This window comes from Ascidiella aspersa, chromosome 1, assembly GCF_963924565.1.
Source record: "Ascidiella aspersa chromosome 1, kaAscAspe10.2, whole genome shotgun sequence".
Taxonomy (NCBI): Eukaryota; Metazoa; Chordata; class Ascidiacea; order Phlebobranchia; family Ascidiidae; genus Ascidiella; species Ascidiella aspersa.
In genome coordinates this window covers 39,341,072-39,355,739 of record NC_139447.1, presented here as the reverse complement: position 1 = coordinate 39,355,739, position 14,668 = coordinate 39,341,072, and the positions used below count along the sequence as shown (strand labels likewise).

The following is a 14,668-nucleotide window of genomic DNA, read 5'->3' as shown; positions in this document are numbered from 1 at the left end:
AGTAAAAGTTGGAAAAAGTATAGCAAACCATAGACGTTAAATCATTTAGAGAGAATGAAAATATTGACTTTTTAAACATGCTAGCTGACCAAAATGTAATAACATGGCCGTAAGCATTATCTACGTAAATTTTTATTGATCAAATGTATGTTTCGATCATTTGCCAAAATCTACGCCATATTTGAACCCCCTTCGCTTCAAAGCCATAAGTTATTAGATTATTATACACAACTTATAATTGTGTGTAGATATGTTGGATTGGAGTAACATACAGAACAGGTGCAAATAGCAAATATTCTCCAAATACGATGTTTCCAATATTCTCCAAATCGTATTTCATCGTATTGTCGCGGTAATACAAAAAGAGGTAAGGCCGTGAATAAAGTTTCACCCACAGTACAATTAACGGAGGGAAGCATTTCGAGTAGGGATGTTCAAGGCAGAATATCGGCGACACATTTATAATGCTTGCTTTAAATGCGGCGTCAGCATTTTTTGGGGCGACCAATTACTTCGCGATAAGCTTCGCCTAATAATTAAGTGTCAATAGGGTGTATTTACCGCCGCAAGTTTAATTGAAATTTGGAAAACAATTCATTCTCTGCCAGACTTGCTGGTGGGAGCAGCAGTTGTAGAATTGGAGGCAAATTTTGTGCCTTGATTTCATAACTGTGGTAGGATTCTAGACCAGCGCCACTTATTTTGTATTTGTTTGACTTTTGTTTGTAAATGTTGAAACGTATATGAAACACAATCCTCAACTGATTTGCAAATTTATTTTACAAATGCGTGCAAAATAATTTGATTTTTGACTTTATAAATGTACTACATATCACTGTCGAAATAAAAGTTCGCGGAAAGTTTTAATTAATGCAACAGATTGAAAAAATTGAACTATAAAGTATGTTAGGAGCTTGTAGTAGCCAGTACAATTAATAACTTAACAAGTGTTACGTAAGACACTATTTTAGCTGAACAACCTTTCACATAGCTTGATTTACTAATAATTTGTGATAAACTCATAACTAGGTAATTTACCATTTATGTCAATTCAAGCAATAAGATTATTTAATATGCCGGGAGGCACCGATACAACCAACAGGTTTACCAGTCAAGGTGCCCCCCATTCTTACCATTAATGTCCCAAGGCAAATTTGGGCGCTGGTCTGGAATCCTACCAAATTTCTGTCTGGGGGTTATATTACTAACATTATTTGGGTCAGGGTGTGAGTTTGGTTTTGGAGGGTTAAGTATTATTATTATATTAGTGGGATTCTAGACCAGTGTCTAAGTTTGAGTATAAAGTATTTGTAGTGAAACTTTTTAGTAGCAAGGAGGACAATCAGCTTGTCATTTTTTTACAATTGACTTTGAATTGATTCAGGGTTGTCAAAACTAAAAATAACAGCATTAAAATTGCTTTCTTTAATATCTATTTGAAGCACAAAGTAAATTCAATTTAAATATTTAAGAGTTCAATGCCACTGTTATGCAGTAAGCTTGTATAGGAATAAAACCATATTTAAGTGTGGTTAAACTTTTAGCTGCTGGTCTAGAATCCTACGACATTTTTTACAGTAACAAAATACAGCTAGGAAACCAGTTGTCTAAATTGAAAACTGGGGGAATAAGTATAATAATACTTAAACCCAAACACTAATCCAAATAAAGTTAGGTAAATTAATAATTTAAATGCTGTAGTGGGATTCCAAGCCAGCGCCAACTGTTGTTAAAAGCTAATATTTGTATTTAGGCATTGATTAATTTTTTGAAATGTACTCCTTACAGATTTTTTCAGTCATAGTATCATTGTAAAGGCAAAAATGATGTATGATGACGAAGAAGAAATGGATACTCAGGGTGAAGAAAATGAGATTTCGCCCGATTTATGGCAGGAGGCGTGTTGGATCGTTATCAGCTCGTACTTCGACGAAAAAGGTCTTGTACGGCAACAACTCGACTCATTTGACGAGTTCATCCAAATGTCAGTACAGAGGATCGTGGAAGACGCTCCGATCATTGAACTTCAAGCAGAAGCACAGCATACAAGCACTGAGGTTAGCGCTCCGACAAAATACCTCATTAAATTCGAGCAGATCTATTTGTCGAAGCCCACTCATTGGGAAAAAGATGGAGCTCCGAGTCCGATGATGCCCAACGAAGCACGACTGAGGAATTTAACATACTCTGCACCACTGTACGTTGACATAACAAAGACAATTGTCAAGGCCAATAGCGACCCGATTGAAACACAACACCAGAAAACTTTTATCGGTAAAATTCCGATCATGCTTCGCTCAACCTACTGCTTGCTAAGTGGACTCACGGACAGAGATTTGACAGAGTTAAATGAATGTCCACTTGATCCTGGTGGTTATTTCATTATTAACGGCTCTGAAAAGGTTTTAATTGCCCAAGAAAAAATGGCTGCCAATACCGTTTACGTCTTCAAAAAGAAAGACTCAAAGTATGCCTTCACAAGTGAAATCAGAAGCTGTTTAGAAAATAGTTCCAGGCCCACTAGCTCAATGTGGGTTAACATGTTGGCAAGGGGTGGGCAGGGAGTTAAGAAAAGTGCAATTGGTCAAAGAATAACCACAATCATTCCTTACATTCGCCAAGAAATCCCAATCATCATTGTTTTCCGTGCGCTTGGGTTTGTGTCGGATCGTGACATTCTCGAGCACGTGATTTACGATTTTGACGATCCTGAAATGATGGAAATGGTTAAACCATCACTGGATGAGGCTTTTGTGATTCAGGAGCAAAACATTGCCCTCAATTTTATCGGATCCCGTGGAGCCAAGCCTGGTGTTACCAAAGAAAAGCGGATAAAGTATGCGAAGGAGATTTTACAGAAGGAGATGTTGCCTCATGTTGGTATCAGCGATTATTGTGAAACTAAGAAGGCATACTTCCTTGGCTACATGGTTCATCGACTTCTATCCGCAGCTCTCGGGAGAAGAGAGCTGGATGACCGTGATCACTATGGCAACAAGAGGCTTGATCTGGCCGGTCCGTTACTTGCATTTCTGTTCAGAGGCCTCTTTAAGAATTTAATGAAAGAAGTCCGGCTTTATGCACAAAAGTTTATCGACAGAGGAAAGGATTTTAACCTTGAGCTTGCAATTAAGACCAGGATTATAACCGATGGATTAAAGTACTCTTTAGCCACTGGGAATTGGGGAGATCAGAAAAAAGCTCACCAGGCCAGAGCTGGAGTTTCCCAGGTGTTAAATCGACTCACATACGCTTCAACTTTGTCACATCTTCGGCGACTTAACTCTCCAATCGGAAGAGATGGTAAGCTCGCTAAACCGCGTCAGTTGCACAACTCGCTCTGGGGTATGATTTGCCCTGCTGAAACACCTGAAGGTCATGCTGTGGGTTTGGTGAAAAACCTTGCTCTGATGGCTTACATCTCTGTTGGATCGCAGCCAAGTCCTATCCTCGAGTTCTTGGAGGAATGGTCAATGGAAAACTTAGAGGAGATTTCACCTTCTGCAATTGCGCACGCGACAAAGATCTTCGTTAATGGATGTTGGGTTGGAATACATCGTGACCCGGAGCAGCTCATGAATACGCTGCGAAAACTGAGAAGACAAATGGACATCATTGTGTCTGAAGTTTCGATGGTTCGCGACATTAGGGAGCGCGAGATTAGGATTTACACGGATGCTGGGAGAATCTGCCGGCCACTCTTGATTGTTGAAGAACAAAAACTTCTTCTAAAGAAGCAGCACATTGATCTTTTAAAGGAGGAGTATAACAACTACAGCTGGCAAGATCTTGTTGCTAGCGGCGTGGTGGAGTACATTGATCCTTTGGAGGAAGAAACAATCATGCTTGCCATGTTCCCTGAGGATTTGCAGGATAAGGGGGAACAATACTGCAGCACTTACAGCCACTGTGAGATTCACCCTGCCATGATCTTAGGAGTCTGTGCCTCCATTATTCCATTTCCTGATCATAACCAGTCTCCCAGGAACACTTACCAAAGTGCCATGGGAAAGCAAGCCATGGGAGTTTACATTACTAACTTCCATGTGAGGATGGACACTCTTGCCCATGTGCTGTACTACCCTCAAAAACCCTTGGTAACAACTCGATCAATGGAGTATCTGCGCTTTAGAGAGCTTCCAGCAGGCATTAATGTGATCGTAGCTATTGCTTCTTATACTGGATATAATCAGGAGGACTCTATTATTGTAAACAAGAGCTCAATTGATCGCGGATTATTCAGATCTGTGTTCTATCGTTCGTACAAAGATGCCGAAAACAAGAGCGCGTACAATCAAGAGGAAACTTTTGAGCGCCCGGAGAGAGCGACCTGCTCTGGAATGAGACACGCTATTTACGATAAACTGGATGACGATGGTTTGGTTTCTCCTGGAATCCGTGTTTCTGGCGACGATGTCGTCATCGGCAAAACTGTTTTGTTACCAGAAAATGAGGATGATTTGGAAGGATCGACCACAAAGTACAAGAAGCGTGATGTTTCGACTTTCCTCCGAACGAGTGAGACTGGAATCGTGGATCAAGTGATGGTGAGCATCAATCAGGATGGTTACAAGTTCACCAAGATCAGGGTACGCTCGGTGAGAATTCCACAGATCGGCGACAAGTTTGCCAGTCGTCACGGGCAAAAGGGAACGTGTGGCATCACTTACAGAGCAGAAGATATGCCGTTCACTTGTGAAGGCGTACAGCCGGATATCATCGTAAACCCACACGCCATCCCATCCAGAATGACCATTGGCCATCTTATCGAGTGTTTACAAGGCAAAGTTTCTGCAAACAAGGGTGAGATTGGTGACGCAACCCCGTTTAACGACACGGTTAATGTGCAGAAGATTTCAAACCTGCTGTACGAGTATGGATATCAGCAGCGAGGGAACGAAGTGCTGTATAACGGCCACACTGGAAGAAAAATGAACACTCAGATATTCTTCGGGCCAACTTATTACCAGAGGTTGAAGCATATGGTGGACGATAAAATCCACTCTAGAGCGAGAGGGCCGGTGCAGATTCTTAACCGACAACCTATGGAAGGAAGATCAAGAGACGGAGGTCTTCGGTTTGGAGAGATGGAGAGAGATTGTCAGATCGCTCACGGAGCGGCTCAGTTTCTCCGTGAGCGTTTGTTCGAAGCCTCTGACCCGTATCGAGTTCACGTTTGTAACCTTTGCGGCTTGATTGCGATTGCAAATCTTCGCTCGCACACATTCGAGTGTCGAGGTTGTAAAAACAAAACTCGTATTTCGCAAGTCAAACTGCCATATGCTTGTAAATTGCTCTTCCAGGAGCTAATGTCTATGTCTATCGCTCCGAGAATGATGGTTGAATAATTGATAAAGTTCATTTTTTTGCTTTTTTCCTGCCTTGTTTTCTTGGGTTGTATAAATGTTAAAACACTTTTTGAAAAAGCATTTTCAAAACACTGACTTATGCTGTTAGCATTATCTGTCTTACTGCCCAATGTTGCACCCATGTTTTGTTTAAACAAGAAATGTGTCAAACTTGAAAATCCAATTATGTATGTCTGTACTGCTTCGTATCTCAACACTAAAAGGCTTAGTCTGTGTCTTGTGCTATTTGGCCATTGTATGTTCTATATTTTGATAAATTACAATTTTTTCAGACTTTTATAGTCACTGTAAAATCATGTTATTTGTTTGGTGAGAGGATCTACAGGTGTTTTGTGAACATTTAAAATTTAGAAAATGAGGAATTTATTTATTTCAGTAAAAACATCTATAGAGTTAAATGTCCGGAGTTTCACCTGTTAAAATGTTTCTAAGGTCTAACTTTTATGAACATTTTTTTACCAAATACTAGGACAGACAAGATATTTGTCTTGTAGTAGGTTTGTTATGTAATAAAACATATATTGCAGAAATGTGCCAGCATATAACGATTACGTAGAATCTTGGATATAGACGGGTTAAAAACATAAGTGATCTGTTAGGTACGGTAAATACTTTAGCTGCCCGATATCAATTGACGTCATAACTATAGTCGTATATTCGTACGTATACCGATTATACCACTTGGTATCGGCTATGATCCGATATCATCGACATCTTTAGATAAAAGTGTCACATGCTCACATCAACAAACGCTTCTTCATGAATTTTGGCAAGGAACAATTAATATTATAGAAAATATAACACGTGAAAAGATAAAGGTGAAGTCCAGCGATTTGGGGCTGTAAACAATAAATTCGGATGATTTTTATACAGACTTTATTGTTTTAATTCAAAGAACGTTAAAAAATAGACAAACTTAACTTTAAAACAAAAACATTTTACGAACTTTCTCCTTGTTCTGGATGAACGATTTAATGTGACCACCGTGCGTGTTTGACGCTTTTAGCGCTTTAAACAAGTGTGTTTTGAGCTCAAAGGTTCATAAGGGTTTTTTTATGAGATCAATTGCCAGTATCTTGTAGCATAACGACTGAAAACTAAGCAGTCTGTTTAGTTGCATAATCTGAACTGATAATTATCATTATATAATTACGATTGTAATCCTATTCAATAAAATTGCAAATTTAAACAGGATGCAGCAGGCAACAGTGCTAGGGCTGGTTCCCCATTTGCTTAACCTCTAAAGCAGGGATGTCCAACCTGCGGCCCGTCTGAAATTTTGGTGCGGCCCGCTAGTCATTTTCACTCCCAAGTAGTATTTTAAACGTTCAATATTAGCCTAATTAAAATGTACCAGTCAGCTTTTAGGGGCGCACTAATAGTACAATATGGGTAAATAAATATATATATAACTCTGAAGGCCCGTTATAACTCTAAAGAGCAATACTTAATCTTTAAACGTAATAGATTCTGCGGCCCATTAAATTATTCCAAGTGTCAATGCGGCCCACTATAATAAAATGTTGGACATCCCTACTCTAAAGACTAACCCTGCGTAGCTTTGTCGGTTAGGCGAGGGTCAGCAAGACCTGTTTAACACACAAAATGTCAGCATTTGGTTTGAGTCTTACCAAAGCTAATTTAATGAACAGGATTCAGCAGGCAACGGTGTTCTGTTCGTTTCTTGACTGCCTGATGTGTAACTTAAATCTTGACATCTACATTTTTAGCCCTGTCTTGCTTTTATATAAATTTGTGTGACTTTAAATGTCATATTGGTCAACAGACTTATCAAGTTGTTTTGCTTAATTTAAACTAGAGTATGCTATTTATTTAGATAAATTGCCTGCAAATGCAGTTAGTGCCTAATACTTTTTTGTTTTTTAATAATTCAAGTTCATTTACACAGGTTTGTCAATTTTTTAAGTTGAATAAACCTTTCTACATTGGGATATGTTGAGGTTCCTTATGAGTTTCTCGCTGGGTGCTGTTTGTGGTGCTTATGTGGCTCAAAAATATGACATCCCTGATGTTCAAAAGAAGATACAAACATACATTGACTTGGCAAAAACACAAATGCCAAGTAAAAAGTCTGATGAGGACTCAAGTCCTCCAAAATCGAACTAAATGTGGTTATGTTTCTGTGTTACTTTTAAATACAGACTTTGAATGATCTGTTTTTCAAGATATATTATATGAAAATTGACTATTTTATTTTGTTGTATACGTTTATTTATCTATGCACTTCAAAACTTTTGTGTTGACAGAAAATTCTTGCAAATTTACCTTTTTAAATTGATGTATTTAAAAACTTAGCTAAATTGATTTATATGAAGTATATACAGCTCTGCTTGCAACGTGGAGTACTCAAACACATCATTTTAAAATAATTGTGGCTTTATATGCAATATTTTGAAAATAATTTGTAAGCAATGTGAATATGGTGATAAAGCAATACTTACATTTATATTTCCATACCTTTTTAGGCTATGGTTAAATTTTGATATTTGTTATTTACAAATTGTCCCGATAAACATGTTTGCTGTAAAATGTGTTTGTGAGCAATTAAATAGACAAAAATCGACAGTATTTTTTGGGTCAATTATGGTTTTATTTAAAGCAGTTAAAGGACATAAACAAAAATAAACCTTCTCAACATGTTTCCTGTATTCTTTGTTGCTGTCTTGATCTCAAAAATTATCTTTTCTTTTGCTGTCATTTTTTGTAAGTGTTGTAAACAAGTAAAACAGTGAATTGAAGTCGTTTAAAGCAGTGGTTCTCATTCTCAACCGCCAGTCCGCGTCAACTTTCCTGCCGATCCGCAAAATATATTACAATTTTATGTCGCAATTGCGAAATTCAAGAGTTTGAAGGCTTATCCATTGTCACGTAACATAGAGTTAATAGTCTCCTTTCGACTTAATTGTACGTCACAATGCTGCAAGTGTTTGTTTGAAAGTAGGCTACAACTCGTTTAAGTGTTAAACATTAAAACCAGTTGTATGTGAAAGCTAAAAAGTGTTTTAGTTGTATACTGTTGCGTTACTAAATTTTGGGTTTATTTTGATTTTTAAAGTCCACCGGTCCGCAAAACTAAAAACTTGGTTTGAAATTTTACCGGTCCGTATGCTAAAAAGCTTGAGATCCATTGGTTTAAAGCACAATGATTGACTTCACTACAACTTTGGTAATATCAGCCTTTATTTTCGTTTGTTTATACACAAACAACAGGACAGGTGTACATTTATCTAAAATTTATCAAACTAACTTTTGTTCCTAATCTGTTTCACTCTATTTAATAGAGATATATAACAAAAAATGCAAATTACACGTGATTTTTCGTGGGGATGTCCCATACATCGGATGGAAGCACATTCCGGATACCACGACAACCACACATACGCAGTAATATCTACGACAGAATAATATCTAAAATCGTCTGCAAAAGACGACCTAAACCTGTCGGAATAATACGTAGACCTGACGAAATTAGTCCCAAACCCCATGGAATAAATTATAAATGACATCTAAAACTACATGGAGAGGTATGGGAAGAAAGGGCGCCTCTGTCTTAGCACAAGGCAGTTTCTCGTTCAGTTTGGTTTTATAGTTGAGTAAAATTGTGGTTTTGGGTTGGAGGTGGATTTGAATTCGGGGGTTTGGGGTTTGGTAGCGATATTTTTCTTGCTAGATGATGATACAGGTCATATTCTAACGGATTCGGGTATCATTCCTGACTATTAGGTATTATTTCTTCGGCCCCATTCCCACAACGGTGTTTTTCTAATTTCGGACTTTGTTGAAGTTAATTTAAGGCAATCAGTTTTGTTGGTACTTAAAGCCAGCTTCGAAGACTCTGCTCCTTTAACAAAAAATATTAAAATAAAAGATTTGCATCCACTTGGTCAGTTAAGCGCATCGAAGCGTGTGCAAGTTTTTGTGGAGATAGAAGCGATTTTTTTTTACTTTACTCACTTTTTAGCGAAACCACGATGTCATCGTTCACTGTTTTAACTACTTTTTTACAAAGGCTGCGTAGGTATTTACGTGATATTTTTCAGAGGTACATTTGTTAAGAAATTGATAATTCTTTGCGGTATTTAAGCATTTTTATATTTGCATGATACGCCTGAATATTCCTAATTCTGGTAGTTAACTAGATTTTCACAAGCTATTCTTACTTACTTTGATACTTTTGCCAGTTTGTATTTTAATAAAAAATATTTTGCAAAAACAGATAAATTTGTAATAGTTTTTATTTCCTAGCTTTAAACTTAACAACAAGCACTTAAACGTTTAATAAGGTTTAAGGCGCTCTTTCACTATTGTACGTGAAAAGTTATGCAAAAAAAAAATAATAATAATACCGCTTACCACAACGCATATTGTTTGGGTTAGGGCGCGGGTTAGCGTTTGGGTGAGGGTGGGTCAAGTAATATTATGTTTATTATTAATATTAACTTGACCCACCCTCAACCAAACGCTAACCCGCACCCTAACCCAAACAATATGTGTTGTGGTATGCGGCATTTGAAGAAAGTTTTTTTTTTTTAAATTTTTACGTACAATAGTGAAAGAGCGCCTGGTTTAATTATATTACTTGACTACCAGTACTCTTGCTATTGAAACTCCATTGTTTGTATTATCTTTTGACTTTAATTAAAAATATTGTGGGAAGATGTATTTGCTTGTAGACCAATCTGCATTCTGTAACAGGGCACACCCAATATTTTTTCTAAATAAATTTTTTGTGCACACCTGGTTTGCTATATTGTGCACTTAAATTTAGAAAAAATCTAAATTGCGGTAGGATATCCAACCTAAGTTGTGCATAAAAGCTTGATTGCACGCATGCACAACTCAAAATCTGGTTCTGCACACCCAAGATTTGGGCGTGAAGTGCCCTAACATGCACTCTTGCTTGTAGATAAATCCTATGTAAATCAGACATGTTTTGTTTTATCCCGATGGTTTATGTGTTTTTATTTTTAATTGAAATATTCAGAGAACTAGTTATTTTAAACCTAGTTGTACAGTAATAATGGAAATATGTCAATTAAGATGACGCTTGAAAAGTACATTCTGTAGAACTAGCTTTGTGGAAAGTTATTTTAGTCGATATTACTAAAGTATACATTAAAATGTTTTTGTAATGGAATAATGGTACTGTTGATTATTTGCGTGCTAATGTTATATTGAGTGCTAATGGTTACCCATACATGTTATGTACAAAAAATGTGGTAGAGGAGGTTAGACGAGTGTCAAATGTTTAACTTATATTGGTTTAGTTTTAATTATTTCAATTCAACTTTTAGAATAAAAATTTATTTTATAAATCCACCGATGCACTTACTTGTATTAAGCTGCATTCCAAATGTATTAAATAAATATATTTTTTTTTGTATGATTTAAAAGATGTTTGTATTATAGTTTAAAGTCATTTTTGTTGAAGTTTGAAAATGAGGATTTCTTTAACTTGTACGACCTAGTATCTAAATATTTGTCAAATATTTCGTTAACACACATGCACTACAAGCTAAATTTTATTTAAATTTTATTGTTAACTTTCAACTCATATTGCTTCTTCCAATGTGTGTTAACTAGGGGGAAAATTTTTAGAAAACATCATTGAAAAAAATGACAACAAATCCACACTCTTCTATGTGATATACAGTTTTTTCCAGACATTGTAAAACATGTGCTGGCTATCATTTGTGTTGTGATAGTTTGTCTTGTTGTCTATTAACATTTTTTAACTTAATTAGACCTCTAAAATTCATAATAAATTTATTAATTGTTTGGCGATTACTTTTTAATGATCAACTAAATTACTTTAAGTTAATTATATTGTAAAACTAAATTGTAAACCAATTTTTGTTTAAAAAACAAAGTAAAACTTTTATTTTGGATTTAATGGATTTATGATTTTTTTTTGCACAAATGTTGATTATTGTTTTATAAAACTTTTCAAAATCTTTTTTTCACCCTTTAAATAAAATAAAAAATACAATAGTCTATATATTAAAATTTATTTTCACATTTATCTGTTCCACTCAATTCAATATACAGTAGGGAAAAGTTGCGCCACCCTAGTCCCTATCTGTGTTAGGTTGTTGACTATCATCCAGGGTCCAACAGCCTTGTTGACCAACCGTCTCAAGGTCGTGAGCGCAAGACATATGTCGAACAAGCTTCCGGCCCGACCCAATGCCACAGAGCAATTAAAAGCCCAACTACTGGCATCAGCATTATGCCTCATGCAACCCGTGACCCGCAAGCGCAGCCAGCTTCAAAACAAGCTGTCGGAAATCGTATGGGCAACGGGAAAAACGTCTGCCTGGCCAATTTTAAAAGCCACTAGTGTATAGGCCCGCTCCATTTTAAATAGTTGCGTTTCGTGCCTATTAATAGATTTTTTGGTATTTTTGCTGTTCAATTAGGAATGTTAATTCATCTTTCAATCAAAATTAACGCTATAAATACCGTTTTGTGTGAAAATTGGAATAGTCGAGCCTAGGTTTGTTTTTGGCCTTCTAAACAGTTGCCTTTCGTTCTCATTAGTATTAGTTTTGATACTTCTGCTGTTTTTTAATGGGAATCTTTACAAATATATGAATCAAAATCGTCGCCATGAACACTTTTTTGTGTGTAAATAACAAAAAATCGGGCCTAGGGGCATTGTTTTTATTTTTTAAGCTGTTGCTTTTCGTGCATTGGGGGCCTTTTTAGGCATTTTTCCTGTTTAGTCAGGAATATTGACAGATTATCGTGGCTATGTATACAGTGTAGTGTAAAAATCGTCTAAACTCGGCCTTGGAGGTTGTTTACAAGTGGCTAATGCAGCCTAACCTCGCGACGGCCTCCCTCAGACAGTTGGAGCTCGTAGACAGGAAGCTTTCTGCGGTGTTGGATCCATTTCCTATAGGTGCTGTTGCCGCCTTATCCCGACTGTCTATCACGCATTCAATCCAATAGCGGCACTCAGCTAATCGCCAGCAATGCCTTCCCTAGACGGGACACAACCTTTGTACCAGTGCGCATCAATTCCGTTTGAAGCGTCTTACGTCAGACTAGTTATGTCACTTATATATTGGCGATGGCGGCCCTCGATATGACAACGTCCGCCCGATTGCCAGCAATTAAGCGTTTTGTGCAAGTCGGCGAAATTGCGGCAAGAGAAAGCACGGAAGTGGTGATTTGATGCAACTCTCTTCCCCCTTCCACCTTTCCATTGTCCGCACGCAACTGTTGGCTATTTCAAATGCTTTAACTTTGCGTTTTTTCTAGAACAAATTTGTATACTTGTTGCTCGTGTTGACTATTTACGTTTAGTTGCTGCTGAACATGTGAGTTTTATCTATCTTTCAAAGCTGACTATTAAGGCTAGTACCGTATTTTATGTTGTTTAGTCTGTTATTGTGTTTTTGTAGGTCATTTTATGGGTATTAGAAACTTACTTGTCGGGCATAACTTGATAAATTTTAGGGTATATGAAATCCATTAAGTTTGTCGTTTACCCTTAACAAAAAAAGTTATTGTTCTAAAGTTTTCTAAATCCTTTAACTCTACTACAATTATTATAATTCGGTGACAATGAGCATTGTTTTATTAGAATTCCCAAACAATGCTACACTTATATACGTGTTATAATAGAGATAGTTTGTTTATTTATATTACAACGACATCTCGCGCAGTTTAACCCGCATATTTCCTTGTGATGTTAAAAATAGCCGAAGCTGTCAAAAATATATTGTGACGCTGCTTTGACATTTCGGTTTCCATCCTTATCAAAGAGCGGATGGTTGTTGAGTAACGTTCGATTTCTTCTGTTTAGCTATAGGTTTCTTGCTCAGGGTTTTCCGATGTGGTAGGTTTACTGATCGGCCTTGCTTTAATTATTTATCGTTGTTTCAAGTTGTTCCGTTTTAGGAAACTATTGAAGATGTTAAAAGCTTTTCCGCGTTTTATATTTCGTTGTCTGCGAGCTGCAGTGAGAGTTTTTAATTTGGCAGGCTGTTGATGTTTTAATGTGTTGTAGCCTTTTAAATATTAACCCTTTAGTTTAGAATTATTAGGCTAACCGAAAGTACTCATGCTGATCATTGTTTTAAAGTATTAAACAAAATATTTCAAACGAATTGGACTTTGCTAATTCTCCTTATAAAAATTACACTCGTTTAAAATGGTGGCGTGAATAATTTTAAAGAGGCTCTTACCGATAATTAAGAGTTACTTCAGAAGTAACAAATAAAAGTGAACTTTATTCAAGTACACGGTAAACTTTTGGGGTATTTCAAGCAAAATACTTAAAAAAAAAAAAAAAAAAAAAAAAAAAAAATATGATGGTTGTGTGTATAGATGCGATAAAAATGTAAAACTGAACGAACGATTTGGAAAACGCAATGTCTTGTTTTTAGCACCGCAAATATGGTAATGTCCACCAAATTTTAATTTATATATCAGCCGTGCGTGATTTATGATTGTCGCAGTATATGCTGAAGATTATTGCACTGTACTAAAATCACTGGTTCAACACAATGGACTTACGTAGTTTTTTTATAAAAGCTTTTAACAGTTTAAATTCTCCGTTTGTTGTTTGCTTTATTAATTATTGTGTAATAATAAGATTCGGTGTGTAATGATAACATAGTAATTGTGTGGGCCTGTTGCTGCGTAAGTACAATACAGTCCGAATATATATTTGGTGCTTATTCAAACATGCCCGAATGTGGCACTAAGAAAAACTTAGGGTGAAAAAATGTCGTGGTGCTGTTTATTTTAATGCAATTATAGAACCATTAGTTAGGTGTGTCCGCAAAATAATTCTAATGCACAAAGTGGCCCAAAAAAGGGTAAAAAACACTGAGCCAGACAGCGCGATATTTTAAGCCGCGGGAGAAAATTCTCTTGCGCCGCTTTGAAACGAGGTGCGTCGCTTTTTGCTTCGCGCGTCGCCCATTGTTATCCGTTCCAACCTGCCCGCTGACTCCCCTGTTGCTATAGCGACCGCCCGGTTGGCCGTAAAGTCAAGGTTGTGAGGTTTTTTGGTATTTTGTTGGTTCTCTGGTGTTTGTGTTGGAATGGAGATGTTGACTTGCGTCGCGTGCCTGGAATTGCGCGTCTTTTGTGCGTGGGTTCTTCAGTAAATCGACGCATCTGTCGTCGCTTTCGTGAGCAAACCGAAATATGCGTCTCGTAGGTAGTTTTAAGGTGGGCGTTTTTATTGCGACGTTTTCGCTCCAATAACCAACAGAGTCTGGGGTCGGTTCCGCCACAACCTGGTACGTTGTAGGGATAGT

At 37.0% G+C, this 14,668-nt stretch overlaps 2 protein-coding genes across 2 annotated transcripts; both read left to right on the top strand.

The window, feature by feature from the left end:
* The first annotated feature begins 1,794 nt into the window (after positions 1-1,794).
* LOC146170445 (DNA-directed RNA polymerase II subunit RPB2) lies at positions 1,795-5,644 on the top strand. The gene has a single exon (XM_083398007.1). It carries the CDS (start codon positions 1,824-1,826, stop codon positions 5,346-5,348), a length of 3,525 nt encoding a protein of 1,174 aa, XP_083254133.1. The 5' UTR covers positions 1,795-1,823; the 3' UTR covers positions 5,349-5,644.
* Positions 5,645-7,284: 1,640 nt separating this feature from the next.
* LOC146170444 (short transmembrane mitochondrial protein 1-like) lies at positions 7,285-7,498 on the top strand. The gene has a single exon (XM_083391046.1). It carries the CDS (start codon positions 7,323-7,325, stop codon positions 7,494-7,496), a length of 174 nt encoding a protein of 57 aa, XP_083247172.1. The 5' UTR covers positions 7,285-7,322; the 3' UTR covers positions 7,497-7,498.
* Positions 7,499-14,668: the final 7,170 nt, after the last annotated feature.